Here is a 14,837-nt window from a genome sequence, read left to right as displayed (position 1 = left end):
CCCAATTTCAATTAGTGAAATTGAAAACGTAATTAAAAATTTACCAACAAAAATTTACCAACAAAACAAAGCCCAGGTCCTGATGGCTTCACTGTGGAATTCTGTAAGAAATTTAGGGAAGAGCTAATGCCATTACTTCTCAAACTCTTTGATGAAACTGAAAGAGAAGCAATACTCCCAAATTCATTCCTGGAAGCAAGAATTACTTTGATTCCCAGCCAAAAAAGAGAGAAAGACCCAACCAAAAAAGAGAAGTACAGGCCAATCTCCCTTATGAACACAGATACAAAAATTTTCAGTATGATATTGACAAACAGAATACAGAGGATCATCAAGAAGATCATATACCCTGACCAAGTGTGACTCATCCCAGGGATGCAAGAATGGCTCAATATATATAAACCAGTAAATGTACTATAGTATATTAACAAGGTCAAGGACAAAAACCATATGATCATGCACAAAAAGCATTGAACAAAATCTAACACCCATTCATGATAAAAACCCTACAGAAAACTGGAACAGATGGTCTTTATCTCAATATGATGAAGGCTATCTATGAAAAATCAACAGCCAACATCATACTAAAAGGTCAAAAACTGAAAGCTTTCACACTAAAATCAGCAAGAAGACAAGGATGTCCACTATCACCACTCCTGTTCAATACAGTTTTGGAAACATTAGCCACAACAATTAGACAAGAGAAAGAAATAAAAGGAATAAAGATAGGAAAGAAAGAAGTTAAACTGTCATTATTTGCTGATGAAATGATACTCTATACAGAAGACCCAAAAAAACTCTGCTAAAACCTTCTAGACTTAATTGACACATTCAGTAGAGTAGCTGGATACAAAGTCAACACTCAAAAATCAATAGCCTTCTAGTGCACAAATAATAGACTCACTGAGAGAGAAACTGGGGAAAAAATTCCTTTCACAATAGCATCCAAAAAATCAATCTAACAAAGGAATCAATCTAACAAAGGAAGTAAAAGACTTCTACCTTGAAAACTACAGCACTCTGAAAAAAGAGATTGGAGAGGATATCAGAAAATGGAAAGACATCCCTTGCTCCTGGGTAGGAAGAACCAATATAGCAAAAATGGCCATACTTGTAAAACTGCTATATAGATTGAATGCAATTCTGATTGAAATCCCAACAATATATTTCACAGAACTAGAGAAAACAATCCAAAAATTCATTTGGAACAAGAGACCTAGAATAGTAAAAGCAATTCTAGGCAACAAAAACATGACAGGGGGTATCCCAATCCTCAACATGAAACTATACTACAAAGTCACTGTGATAAAAACAGCATGGTACTGGCAAAGAAACGGTCCCAAGGACCAGTGGAACAGTCTAGAAGATACAGAAACAACTCCAGACATACTCATCCACCTCATCTTTGACAAAGGAGACAAACACCTTCACTGGAGGAAAGATACCCTCTTTAATAAATGCTCCTGGAAAAACTGTATTTTGACCTGCCACAGATTAAAACTAGACCCATGTCTTTCGCCATGCATTAAACTAAAATTGAAGTCGATGAAAGATCTAAATAGTAAAAGAGAAACACTAAACTTGCTGGAAGATAGGTTAGAACTCTTGAAGACATTGGCATAGGAAAAGACTTTATGAACAAAACCTCAGTAGCATGGGAACTAGCACAGAGAATCAACAACTGGGATCTCATCCTATTAAACGGCTTCTGCACTGCAAGAGAAACCACCAACAGAGCTAAGAGACAACCTACAATGTGGGAAAAAATTTTTACTAGCTGTTCCTCAGACAAAGGTCTACTATCCAGAATATATAAAGAACTTAAAAAAATGAGACCTCCCAAATTTAAAGATCCAACCCAAAAATGGGCATCTGAAGTGAACAGACATTTCTGAGGCAACGAAGTAGAAATAGCAAATAAACACATGAAAAAATATTCAACATCACTGGTCATTTGAGAGATGCAAATGAAAACAATGCTGAGATTCCACCTCACTCCAGAAAGAATGGCTGTTATCATGAAATCAACCAATAACAAATGCTGACGCAGCTATAGGGAAAAAGGAACCCTGCTCCACTGCTGGTGAGAGTGCAGACTGGTGCAACCTCTGTGGAAATCAGTATGGAGACACTTCAAAGAACTAGGACTGGAAGTCCCATTTGACTCAGGTATTCCCCTGCTGGGTATCTTCCCAAAAGAATTAAAAGGATCATACCACAGCAATATATGCACACCCATGTTTTTAGTGGCAGTTTGTAATAGCTAAAACTTGGAAACAGCCCAACTGCCCATCAACTGGTGACTGGATAAAGAAGATGTGTTTTTGGGCCGGGGATTTAGCTCAGTGGTTTCGCTGCCTGCTGTGCAAGCGCAAGGACTTGAGTTCAATCTACAGTACCAAAAAAAAGAAGATGTGTGGTTTGTTTTTTTTTAATAAAATGGAGTATGACTCAGCCGTAAAGAATGAGAAACTAGAGTCATTTATAGCTAAATGGATGCATATTGAGGCCATACTCTTAAGTGAAATAAATAGGACACACATGTATAAATACTGAATAGTTTCTCTGGTGTGAGAAACTGAAAGTATAAATAAGAATCAAAATGTATAATAGATAATTTGAAACAGGAAGAAAAGGTCTAACGGGGAGGAGGAAGTGGGAGGAGTAGGGGAAAGGTACGAAGGGAAAAAATATAAGAAAAGGGAAAAATGGAAACAAAGTCTTTGAGGAGTGGAAGGGTTGAAGAGAGGACAGGGGAATGGGGACAAAATAAGAACCAAGATATATCACGTAAAGGTAGACATTCCCAGTGATGAATGTCATCATATTGTATACCTAAAATGTATCAATAAACTTAATTAAAAAATTAAATTCATCAATCAAATCCTGAAGGTAGCATAAGGACAATTTTAAACATGAACAGACTGAAAAAAACATTACCTTAAACGAATCCTTTTTCATGAAGCAACTGAAGGAGTTGCTCCATCAAAATGAGGGTAGAAATTAAAAAACAGGAAATTACAGAGAAACAGGAAGGTTGTTATCAAGAAGAAATATGAGAGGAAGAGAAATTCCAGGATGGCAGCTGCAGTGAAAGCCTTGGGAGCAGCCAGGTCACATTCGAGCCATTGTTTCAAGACGATGAAACCTATAAGATACCTAAAATGTGTGAATATGCTAAGGGGAGATTTACATATTTGGTGGAAAGTTGGGGTTAAAATTATAAACTCACAGTAGCAACTAGATTATAGGAAGAAGGAAAGGTCACTCATGTATTAGCAAAGTCTGAAGCAGCAAATGGACCATAATTCACGTGGAAAAGGTAAAAAAGATAATTATTCAAGAGCAACAGGGAAGGAAATAGCAGTAAGTGAAAAACACAAGATTTTTGTATATCAGGCATGGATCAGCCTGAGTATATATATCATGCAAACAGATGTATATGAAATCAACACTGCTGGGGAAAATGTTTGTGCTTTTGTAGATATACTGGGGATAGAATTTTGGCAGGAGGTTGGATGGACAATTAGGATATTAAAAATAGCTACACCACATGGCAGTGGAGACTTGTATTAAAATACACATTAAGGTAGAAATTGATCTGAGCTGGCTCTCTTCTAAAAGTTAATTGTCATTGTTCAAGAAAGGCTTAAAATTTTAGTATGCAACTAACAGTGGGGACTTGGTACAAAGATGAATGTGCTTCTAAAATACATAGATGAAATCCACACGGAATACAACAGACAATCTATTTAACCAGAAATTTAGTATCTACGGACATTATTACCTGCTTTTATCAAGACAGGCTAATTAATCATTCACTTTTCATCTGAGAGAGGAAAAGCAGCCTTATTCAAAGGGGAGAAATTTTACATCACTTGAAATTTCAGATTGTGTTTTTAAATAGAATATCTTTAAGTTAGCTCTCACAGTCTAACAGTATGCAGGCCTGCTATTTCCCCTAGCCTAGTAATCCCAAAAATCGGTTACTTAACCCAGAAGAATCAAGTGCATAGTCTAAAGGGATGTCCAAGCCTATCTGTTAGACCTTCAGGACTTTAGTGATAGGGAAGTTTTAAATACCCTGTAGAAACAAATGTGAGACTTTATCATTTCCAACTCCACCTTCTAAGCCACTTTTATCACTATGCTCCTCTCAGTTCACATACTGTTTTTTGATCCCCTGCTTCAACCCCTCAGCCAACTATCCTTGTACTGTTCACTTTTGTTCTCTAATTACACAAGTCAAGACTAATTAAGTAATATGCATTCCTCATGATGAGAGTTATTTTTTTCTGAGTGGTGGTGGCAGGGAAGCATCCTTAGACCCTTTCAGAACAAGGAAGAAATAAATATAAATAGTTACATATATAAAAACTTAACAATTTTGAGCTACAAGACTAAGATTATCTTAACAACTTTCATCCCTACAAAACAATACATACAGATATACATACAACCCCAGTTCTGTTCAGCTATCAATTTTAAAATCCACCTCTGTACTTCATTCTTTGTTATAAAAGGATCATTTTTTGTGATGCTAGGACCCCTAGGGCATCACTTATTAAGCAAGGTCTCTTGTAAATTGGAAACCACCTCAGGTAAATGTCAATTTCACCCAAGATAACTTTAGGTTGCTAAATTTCCTGTGGAAAACTCCTCATTGCATTGAACTGTATGACTGCTGGGCTGGATTAAGCCTGGGCCACAGGGCAGACAAGACCAGAGCAAGGTTTCAGGAACCAAACAGCAGAATAATAAAACAAAAAGCAAAGACATTCAAACCCAAGCCTGATTTTCTAAATAATCTGATTCATGAGAAATAAAAACTGTGTCAAATTAATATTAAAAGTCCTAATTATTTCATCTCAATATCTACATGTAATTTGCCTCAATCTAGTTGCAAAAAGCTATTCCTGGGCCAGGGATTTAGTTCAGTGGTTCCACCACCTGCCTTGCAAGTGCAAGGTCCCCAGTTCAACCCCTGGTACCAAAAAAAAACAAAAAAAACCTATTCCTGGCATCAGGTCCCAGACCACACTTTAAGTGGTAATATCCTAAACTCTCCTCACCTAATTTTTTTCTTCACTAAATAGTAATAGTAGCAGTGGTAGTAGTAATAGCAATAATATTATTGATCTTTTAGGGGTTTTATGAAGTTAAATAATAAGAAACATATAGAGAAAACTTTGCACAATGCCCGCCATAGAAGTATTCTGCAAGTACTATTATTATTATAAACTACTACAGATCATTTTTTAGATTCTTAATTTTTTTTCATTGCCAGTAATTTTATACTTTTTCTGAGTCATGTTTTAGACTTTGAGACTATAACTCAAATATTTCTGCTTATGTCTTTTTAAGTAAAAATTATAAAAAAGAAATATCTACCTAACTAACAAGGAAACAGTTTCGAGGATTCAGTGCACCAGATGTTTCTAGGGAGGCTGACAGGCCCAGCCTTCCCTGTAAGGAAGGGATCCTAACTGAATCATCTTCCCAGATCCTCCCCAGCAATACTGATTGTCCACCAGAGGCAGAGATCCAATCCTAGCTGAGTCTGTTGGACTCTCTCCCAGGACCTATGCTATGTTTGTGGCAGCACTGTGAGAAGGATTTCAAACCTGTGGTCTTGTTCCTGCTTTCCCAGAGGCTAGGGAGTTGGGATCCTCCCGTGATTCCCCCAATGGCTCCCCAGCATTCTTCCAATGTAGTTAATCTTTTATATTGAAGTTGGCCAGAATTAATTTCCAATACTCAGGGGGCTGAAAGAATAGCTGAGTTCTAGAACACATATCTTTTTGTGTTAGCCTTCCTTTATTAGCATTGATTAACAGCCTACTATTAGTGAGGCATGTACCATATCTTTACTGTGAGGATCAGCAAGATTCTGACAGGAAAAGAAGGGGTGAGACTTTACAAGAAGAGAGAATAGCAGAAAAACACAGTAGATAAAAGAACTGGAAGGTAATATAATTTTACTGTAGAAAAAGGTACATAGCTGATCCTCAATAAATATTGTCTGAATTGATATTAAATTAGATATTAGACTAGGCAGACAAGTTGAAGACAAATCATATATGGCTTTGAATGCCAAACTAAGAGATTGAGGGTTCACTCTCCTCAGAATAAGGGCCACTGAGCCTGAGCAGAAAAGCTCTATACTGTTCAGTTGTGCTTTAGAAAGAACACTTAACATCTCAGTCAGTCCTAAGGAATGCTCAGCTTTTTAGTGAGCTGAAATTTCTGTGCTTTAAGTTGTTTGTGTTCCTAACTAGGGATATTTATTAGCACATTTTACAAAAAGGATAGTTTTGCTACAATACTTGTAAATACAAGATGATTAGGGCCCAGGATTTAGCTAAGTGGTTCTGCTGCCTGCCTTGCAAGCGCAAGGTCCAGAGTTTAATCCCCAGTACCAAAAAAAAAAAAAAAGATGATTATACAGGATGATTTCACTTTCTGGTCTAGATCTAATCAAATGAAGCTGTCAGCAAAATTAATTTAGAATCAAGGATTCTACTACACTCATGACCTGAAGCAGACATACTATTAGCTGTGTGTTATAGCTGAGAAAATGTCAGGATAAGTTCCTTCTTATTTGCCTTTAATGGAGATGATCCATATCTCTCTAGAGGTGCCTTATTAGACACACAGCATAGCATAGCAGATTGTTGCATACATACTCAGTATATGTAGTATTATAAGTATCAACTGGGTAATCTTACACACAGACCCTAATATCACTGTGCTACCCCAATTTAGAAAAGTTATGCTGATTTGACCCTGCTTTCCAACGACAAAAATGACAAAGGATGAAGTTCTATAAACACTAGCCCCTAAACTAGGAACCTAGTAACCTAATCATAATCACCGATCTGTTTACTCTCTATAGTCATTTGAAGCAATAAATTTAAAAATTTAATTCAATGTTGTGTTGGAAAACTCAAGTGAATAAAAAAGATGTTATCTAAACTAACCAGCAAATTAAATGTTTTTCTTTAAAAAAAGAAAACTAAAAAATTTCAGCAATAAAAGCTCACGTAATCAACGCCAATCACAACGATGGTATACCATGGAATAGGAAAACAGAAAAGATACCAGTCATAGGTCAAGTTTCTCCATACCCCTCTTGGAAGCAATGAATCCCAGAACGTTAACAGACTTTCTGAAAGCTGAAAGGAATCCAGGAACCCATACAGGCCTCGTGAGCAGTTTCTGAGGCATCACAGGCACCTAACTGCATGTTCTGGCCAAAGACATGGGAGTGGAAGTATCCACACGCAATCCCAGCAGTGCAGACAGGCATTACCAGGAGGGCTAGCCTCCTCCACGGCTGTGCCTGAGCAGGTCAGGCAGCTGTGGGTAGAAGAAGGAGAGGAAGCTGAGCCCACCCGCGTTCACCCCGTCCGCTGCTCCCCTCCCGTCCGAGCGGGTACTCACGGCTCTGGTCTCGTACAAAACCAGCTTCTGGACCGAGCTGATGATGGGGGCTGCGGCCGTGGGCATAGCTGGGGGCAAACGCGGGTCCCACAACAGTGCACCGGGCCGCGGCCCAGGTTGTGGCAGCCGCCGGACCGCCCCGGGAGACCCGGCTAGAGGACACCCCAGTCCCTGGTCACGAGGTCCCGCCGAGAAAAACACTGCGCGACAACACAGGTGTTTCCGGATCCCAGGGCCCGCCTCCAGCCAGGCCCCGCCCCGGGCGGGGCGGGGGAGGATGTACCGTAGAGCAGACGTGCAGAAGGTCCCGGGACCTGCGTGCCGCCGAAGAGGAAGTCAAGGGCGCCATCTTTGATGAAGGCTGGAGAAAAAAGCTGAGAAAAAGTTGTCTAAATTGTCAAGTCTGTCATTCATTCCTTCCCTCTGCAAAGGGAGAAGATTTGGGATTGAGTTGCTTCTTTTGAAACGGACTCTTCAATTTGCAGGATAGATCCATTCCCAAAGTGGCATATTTTCCCCCTCCTCCTCCTTCCCTATTTCCTGAAAACCTGCTGCCTGGAGGTCCTTCGCTGAATAGCGGTGGTTTTTTCCTCGCTCCTTTTGTTCCCTATTTTATCGTTATGAGAGTCAGTAAAATCCATGTGCACAGTGGCTGTATGGTCCACGAGTAAAGAACTTTTAAAATTACATAATGATGGAAGTCTTGGAGTTAGCTGCCTGATGCTAATCATTTATGAGTTCTAAAATGAGACTGTCCTGTGATGAAGGAGTAGTGGCTTTGGAGTCCTGGATTAGAAGTTTCTTCCATTCAGTGTGTGTGAATATAATTGGACAGTGTATATAGCCTCTCTCGTCATCACTTTCGACATTTGTGAAAAGAAATGTATTATAATTATGAATACAAATTAAATACAAAAGCAAATATTTAATAAATCAGAGACCAGCACCACCTCCCATGGCCCCGCCCTCTGCAGCCACTGGTTTCCCTGGCAACCGCTGAAACTATCTAGGGAGCCTCTGGAGGCAGCCGCCAGCGAGACTGTGTGGTCCGCTAACACCAAGACTGTAACTTTTTCCGCAGTCCCAGAGGGTTCGTTGTCCACTCCCCGGATGCATTTCCCTGTGGTTTGCATGGAACCCTACTTCCTTGTGGCGACCCAGACTGGTTTCTTTTCTTACAAAACCAAACTTCAAGAACTCACCGTAAATCCACTTTTTTTTTTTTTTGAGGAATATGATGAAGAAATTTTTATTCTTTTACCAGTCTTTGTTACAACGGGAATGTACTTGAAGTACTGCTTATAAAATTAGGAATAAAAATGAAAAAAGAAAAATACATATTTAAAGATTAAGAAATTAAGTCTTCCTCCATTCCTTTTGTTAATGTTTATTACTTAATCTTTTCTGGAAACCTTTATTACACACTTTTAGCAACAATTGCAAGTACACTGAAAACAAATTGAGAGACTTTTACTCCAACAGGAAAGAGTGGAGAGGTCTAGTTGGATGTACAGAGTAGACTTCCGTGCTCCACAATTCTGGTTCGTAGGGAGTGTCCATGTAAACTGAAGGTTTTCTAGTTTTATCTACGGTGGATTCGCTGAGTCGCAGGGGACAATTTAAAACATTAGTGAAAGGGGTTATGTTTAGGCAAGGCAACGCGAAAGTGTTCTCTTACACTAGGGTCTAGTGAATTTCTGTCTCTTGGGGACAAAGTGAACTAAGGCATATGGCTGCAGAAGATGCCCTGTGTCAGGACGAAAGGAAGCTTCCATCCGAGTCACACCAAGGCACACCAGGGCCTTCCCTCAGCACTCCCGACGGCTCTGCTACAGGATCTCCAAAAGCTATTCATCTCCTCCGGGTCCCAGGGAGCCAACAATGCTGCCCTGCTTCCTCTTCCATCTAGCCAAAGGCTCGAGCTGTGGATGGACGCAGAGGGCGGGAAGTGCAGCTGCTTTCAGGGACTATCACACTCTAGAGGACACCAGGACCAAAATGTGCCGCACTAGGGGAAACCAGGCTTCCCTACTTGATGTTCATGTCATCACAAGTTCCACTGTATCCCAGGGCTATGTTTTCCTTTTCTTCCTCTGCAGGTCACCTCTGAAGCGCCGCTCGCATTCCTTCTTTGTGTGCCTCGCAGGGGAGTTCAGCACTGCAGCGTCGGGTGCTGCAGTTTCTGGGTATTTCTCCTGCTAACCAGTTAGTTCTCTCTCTGCTCTACTGCCCCGTACGGGGGAGCAGCTGCCCTCCTGCCCTGGACTGTCAGGGTCGTGGGTGTCGTGGGGATGGTGACTTCCTGTGGGGCCAGCATCTTCTACCTGGGGATGCCCAGCCTGCCCGCGGCACCCTGGCTTTTCCTCAGCAGCAGATGTGTCCTCCGCAGCCAGGCACGCAGAGCTCTGGAGGCTGGAGGTAATTTTTGCTGTTAAATTGGTGATGCTAGCCGATCTGGGGTTTTCCCCAATGCAGAAGAGGTCAGACATTTCTAGGATGTTTGCTCTTTTCCTGTTGGAAAGACTTCTGCAGCTGAAGTGAGCAGGGCCTGGCGACTGCCAAGACTCAGGAGGATGGTTCGCGGAGGTCCTCTCTTGGAGGTTCTCGGGGAAGAAGTAATTCTCATAAGAGGACGCCCCACAGACAGGAGTCCCCATGGCGGCTGAGGACTGAACTGCAGGCTTCTGCCGGATCTAAGCAGCTGCTCCCAAGACACCAAGGGCCTCCGGCCGCTCCTCGTCCTCTTCAGTGTTGACCTTGGAGGTGAACACAGGTCCACTGACGTCCTTTTTCTTTTCTTTTTTTTTTTTATCGTAATTCAGACTTTATTGCTTATTAGTTATGCCATTCCACACAATTTTAGGTAAAGAGATTTTGAAAAAATATACTGGGAGTGTTGAACAGATGATGGTGATACTGTGAAAGTGTTCAAGTATTTTACACAAGGTAAAAAGATGCACCATGGCCACCATCACCCCCAGAAATTTGTACATTTCATGTAAAAATAGTTCACTGGAATTCAATTAGCATTATTCTTTGTAATCTAGCAACCATGGTAAGCCTGAATAATTTCATAATCTTAAGAGCAAAACAACAAAAAAATTTTTCCTCAAAAAGGAACGAACAAATCAACATAACAAAAATCACACATATACAACCCTGAAAACAAGTTGGCATATTCTAGTTGGCATATTAATACTAATTCAAGAAATAAAATATGATTCAGCTTTTAAAAGAGATTAAACTTCTTCATTGTAATTATACTTACAATTTCAAACAATTTAACTGAAGCCAAACTTTACTTTGTAAAAACCATGGATACATTTCAAATTACTCTTATGCTAAGGTAACTTATTTAAAATTTAATTATTCTTTAAAACCTCAGGCACAAACTGCACAGGTATGACATATTAACAATCCACCTTTCCAGATATACAGCAGAAGTTCTAAGTGTTCTTAAAATGGAGGGGCTACACAAAGTCACTAAATCACACATAAACATTGATAACCCTTCCTAGTAAAACTATACCAATAGTTTTCTTTATTAATGACTTTAAAAAGCGTGTATAACAGTTCAGCATTTGAAAGACTTACATGTGTATTAAAAAGATGCAGAGATTGATAAGTACATTGGACTTGAAAAGACACTACAAAAACAATATTTGAAATGTAGTTTTATGTTGAACCCATTTAAAGACCTCTGTTATCCAACAATTAAAAACACAACAGCAGATAAATAAAAATGTATTAAAATCATTGCCTCCAACAATACAAAAATTATTAAGGCATCATTTATTCCCATACTGGTATATGCAGCAAAGAGAAATGTTTTAAATAGTACTTATATGATTTTTTTTCTTGCTCTTTTTTTTAGACAGGTTCTCTCTAGGTAGCCCAGGCTGGACTCAAACTTATGATTCTCCTGGCTCAGTTTCCAGGGTGCTGGGATTACAGGCTTGGACCACCATAGCTTGCTTTATGCAAATGCTTTCTAATTGGCAGATTGGTTTTCATACTCTCCTATTATATATATTATTGAAAGCTCTTATGATCAAATGTCTTGACCCAAATCAAGAGGAGTTCACTGTTGAAAAATAAAAAGTAACTACAAAGAGTGTGATATAAAGTTCAAATACTGGTGTTTAAATTTCTTTGAAGTAAATTCTGCATCAGTAATTAAGCAAAAGAAGATATGAAGACTTTATTTTGGATAAGAAGCCTATTAATATAAATCATGCTATAAAATAATTACACACTCAATATTCTGCTTTGACAGTTTGAAGAGGGTTTCATACTCCTTTAAAAATTATCACATCCACTAGAATAAGTTCATATAAATTAACTGGTTGTCCCCCATATTTGTTCATTTGTCGTCCTTTTTCTCTTTGCTGAGGAGCTCCCAGGCACTGAATGCAGCCAGAGATGCCCTCTGGCTGCAGATGTTGCTTTTCTCTTCACACGTGTCAGATACCCCTCAGGCCTGTGTTCTGTCTGGCGTGACAGTTTCACCTCCTGGGTCTCTCAGCTGACTGACTTCTGCCTTTGGAAGATCACTCGTGCATTTCTGGGGACTTAACTCACTGAGGCAGCTGGAGGATGCCAGGAATGAATATTACTTATTTTCAGTACAGGTGAGGAGCTGCACGTGTCACTTTTAATTTCCTTAACAGATTCTCCCAATTTCCCTTCCTGATTTCCACATGCTGATTTTTCACAGAGATCACCCCAAAATGAGTACAAACCTCCAGCAAAGGATTCACAAAGACGCTTCACACAGAGAGTCCTTGGAATTTTCGTGAGCCTGCTCAGTCCCCTGGGAAGAGGTAGGGGAAAGCTGTTCCCTTTTCTCCTTCATCTCCTGTAACCTCTGCTTCATTGCATGGTGGTGATTACTAATTTTAACTGAGGAACTAGACGTCAATGAGCCATGAGATTCAAATAAGAAAATAGGCACGTTGTCATCTGGGGTTGTCTTTTGTCTCTGTAGCTCTTCAGTCATTTTCTCAAATTTCCTTTGAAGTCTTTTATCATTTACTGGTGTTTTAGGAATAAAATCTTTGGGTTGCATGCACTTATGCCTTTTCCTCATCAGGCTCAGTGTGTGTTCACTGGGGTTAGTTGCCGGGAATAAGGACTCATCAGTATGCACTCCAGCTGTCCTGCACTTTCCAACCCAGAGCACTGAAACAAGCTTTGTCCCCCTCTTCTGGGCCTTGTCCCAAGTGCTTTGGTATTCATCTTTGAAGACAACGTGAGTGACATGTTTGTTAAAAGTTTTTGAAACCTGTACTCCTCCTGGAAAAACTCGAAGTGGAATGAAAAGAACAGAATCACAGTCCCACCAGGAAAAAGAGAATAGAAGAAAAGTGCACAAGAGGAACCACATGTTAGCAGCTTTGCCCCCATATCCACAAGTTGGTTTGTAAATGTCTTTGAATAATTTCCTGACCCACTGAAAGACCATACTTCAACATAGGCCACTACATCTTTCAGCATGGTGGGCCCGAGGGCCGGCATGGTGCACGCAGACCCGGGCGCTACGGAGCAGGTGAGCGGCCAACAGGCAGCACTCTGTAAATCCACTTTTTAAAACAAGTTCTTTCAATGACCAATGTATTTATTTCAGAAATACTGAACACTTGCTACAAAAGGAAGAAGTCCTGGCTAAGAGGAAGTGCTGGGTCTCCTAGATGTAACCTCTCTAAGCCTCAGAATCCACCACTAGAGGGTTTCTGGCCTGCTGAATGTGTAACAAAGCTTTTTAACAAATTATAGCATACGCACATAGCATAATGTGATACTAGAGGTTATGTTCAAATTCAAAACTGATAACTTACCTAATTTTCTAAAGGAAATATGTGACTGTATATTATTAATTTTCTTTCATAGTTTGGTACTTTTATTAAGAACTAAAAAGATGACCATGCCAGTTCTGGCATTTACTTTAACATTTTTCTTTTAACTGTTTCATTTCATAATGGAAACCAAATCTTCTGAATGTGAGTTAAATATCTGCACAATGATTTTGTTAAGGGCAACAACTCAAAATATCTGTAGAATTCTGGTTTTCAAATACTTAGTTTTCAACTATTACCTTAGTTCATTTCACCTAGAATCAAGTCTGAGACAAAAAATTAAGGCAGGTAGTATATATGGGAAATAATCCTAGTAAACAGCAGCAGGGAAGGGATGGAACTTCATAAAGGGATTGTCAAGCAAATTTCTCTGTGGCTGAATTCATTAGATAACACTAGGGCTCATTTCTCCAAGCTAGGCCCCCTTAAGGAACAAAGGAGCTCAAATATTTATTCACCAACTTTCATCATTTTGTTTGAAGCCTGCTGTGGCAGAGTATTGGTTCTTTGAACTTTCAGTTTGCCCTATGCTCAGAAAGGGAATGGCAGCTGAAGAAAACCAATAGACAGAGTCATGCAAAGAGCAGACTCGAGAGACAGGCATGCAAGTCTGGCTTTATATACACACCTTAAGTGCATATGGGCTGAGCACTAGTAGCATCTGCTACATTCCACCCTCTGAACCACTCATATCCACTTTCCCCCCACCTTCAGTTAAAACCATTCTATTGCTGAGCCTTTAAGGTAGTGACTAGTCCCAATTTCTAAAAGTAAAGGACTTACAGAAAGTAGACTAATAGAAAAAAACTACAGAATCTACTACTGCAACTAAACCTACATCTATAACTGGTCATTTGTCATCTTCCTTCTCTACTAGCTAGCTTAGATTTTCCTTACCCTAGGACAGCACTTCTGCCGGTCTAAGTTGTTTGCTCAGTAGAATAACCAGTTTTCATCTCTGAGGTGTATAAGCTCCTAGTTACTGTGTTTTTAACAGGTTGTGTTTGTTGCAGTTACCATTTACTGGATATGAATGCTTAAGATGGATCTCAGGGAATCTCCTGAGTTCCAGACATACATCTCCAATCCCAATGATGTAACAGCAAAGCTATCTTCACCTGACAGTAAAGTAACTCCTTATAAGCTTGTGGAGCCAAAAATGATAAATTAGCACAGATTTTAGGGTTAGTGAAACCTTTACTGAGTTCTCTGATAGAACCATCTGTCCTATCAACCAATTCCCATCCAGCAGAGCCTAAAGTTGTGAGAAAAAACAAACAAATTGCTCATGTCAATTCCAGTGTGATGGTAAAAGGGACACTCCTATTTTTAACACTTGGCTCAAAGTATATTCTTCATTTTGATATACAATGTCTCAGTCCCTACCAAAACAGTGCCCTCACTGTTCTTTGAAAAATCTGTCTGACACTCTGGCAGATCAACAGCTTTTAGGTTAGGTGGAATATGGTAGGACCAGTGGATCCCATGTTGAATGCCTCTTATGTCTACCGTGGAGTTTCTTGTAACACCCAATGTCTG

At 39.9% G+C, this 14,837-nt stretch overlaps 1 protein-coding gene and 2 pseudogenes across 12 annotated transcripts in view; all 3 read right to left on the bottom strand.

The window, feature by feature from the left end:
- LOC101713458 (polyphosphoinositide phosphatase) overlaps positions 1-7,712 on the bottom strand; it is a 122,377-nt gene extending 114,665 nt beyond the window's left edge. For 4 of the 12 annotated variants that reach the window (XM_004868809.4, XM_087195968.1, XM_004868807.3 and 1 more), the window contains exon 1: positions 7,444-7,683. Coding sequence is in view for 2 of the 12 variants with exons in the window: in XM_004868807.3 (XP_004868864.2) it covers positions 7,444-7,509 (66 nt within the window). In the remaining 10 variants the exon portion in view is untranslated. Of the gene's footprint in view, positions 1-7,127; positions 7,360-7,443 lie in introns of those variants that run through there. The other 8 variants (XM_087195965.1, XM_087195966.1, XM_087195964.1 and 5 more) reach the window with 5 other exon arrangements.
- A 939-nt stretch (positions 7,713-8,651) lies between these two features.
- LOC147822576 (microcephalin-like) lies at positions 8,652-10,261 on the bottom strand (annotated as a pseudogene).
- Positions 10,262-11,699: 1,438 nt separating this feature from the next.
- On the bottom strand, positions 11,700-12,894 carry LOC101703019 (microcephalin pseudogene; annotated as a pseudogene).
- Between the last annotated feature and the right edge of the window lie 1,943 nt (positions 12,895-14,837).

Source organism: Heterocephalus glaber, unplaced genomic scaffold (assembly GCF_053883595.1).
Source record: "Heterocephalus glaber isolate CG9 unplaced genomic scaffold, H.glaber_assembly_v1.0 deba00001610, whole genome shotgun sequence".
Lineage (NCBI taxonomy): Eukaryota > Metazoa > Chordata > Mammalia > Rodentia > Bathyergidae > Heterocephalus > Heterocephalus glaber.
The sequence above is the reverse complement of the archived record's forward strand: the minus strand, read 5'-3'. Positions and strand labels throughout refer to the sequence as shown.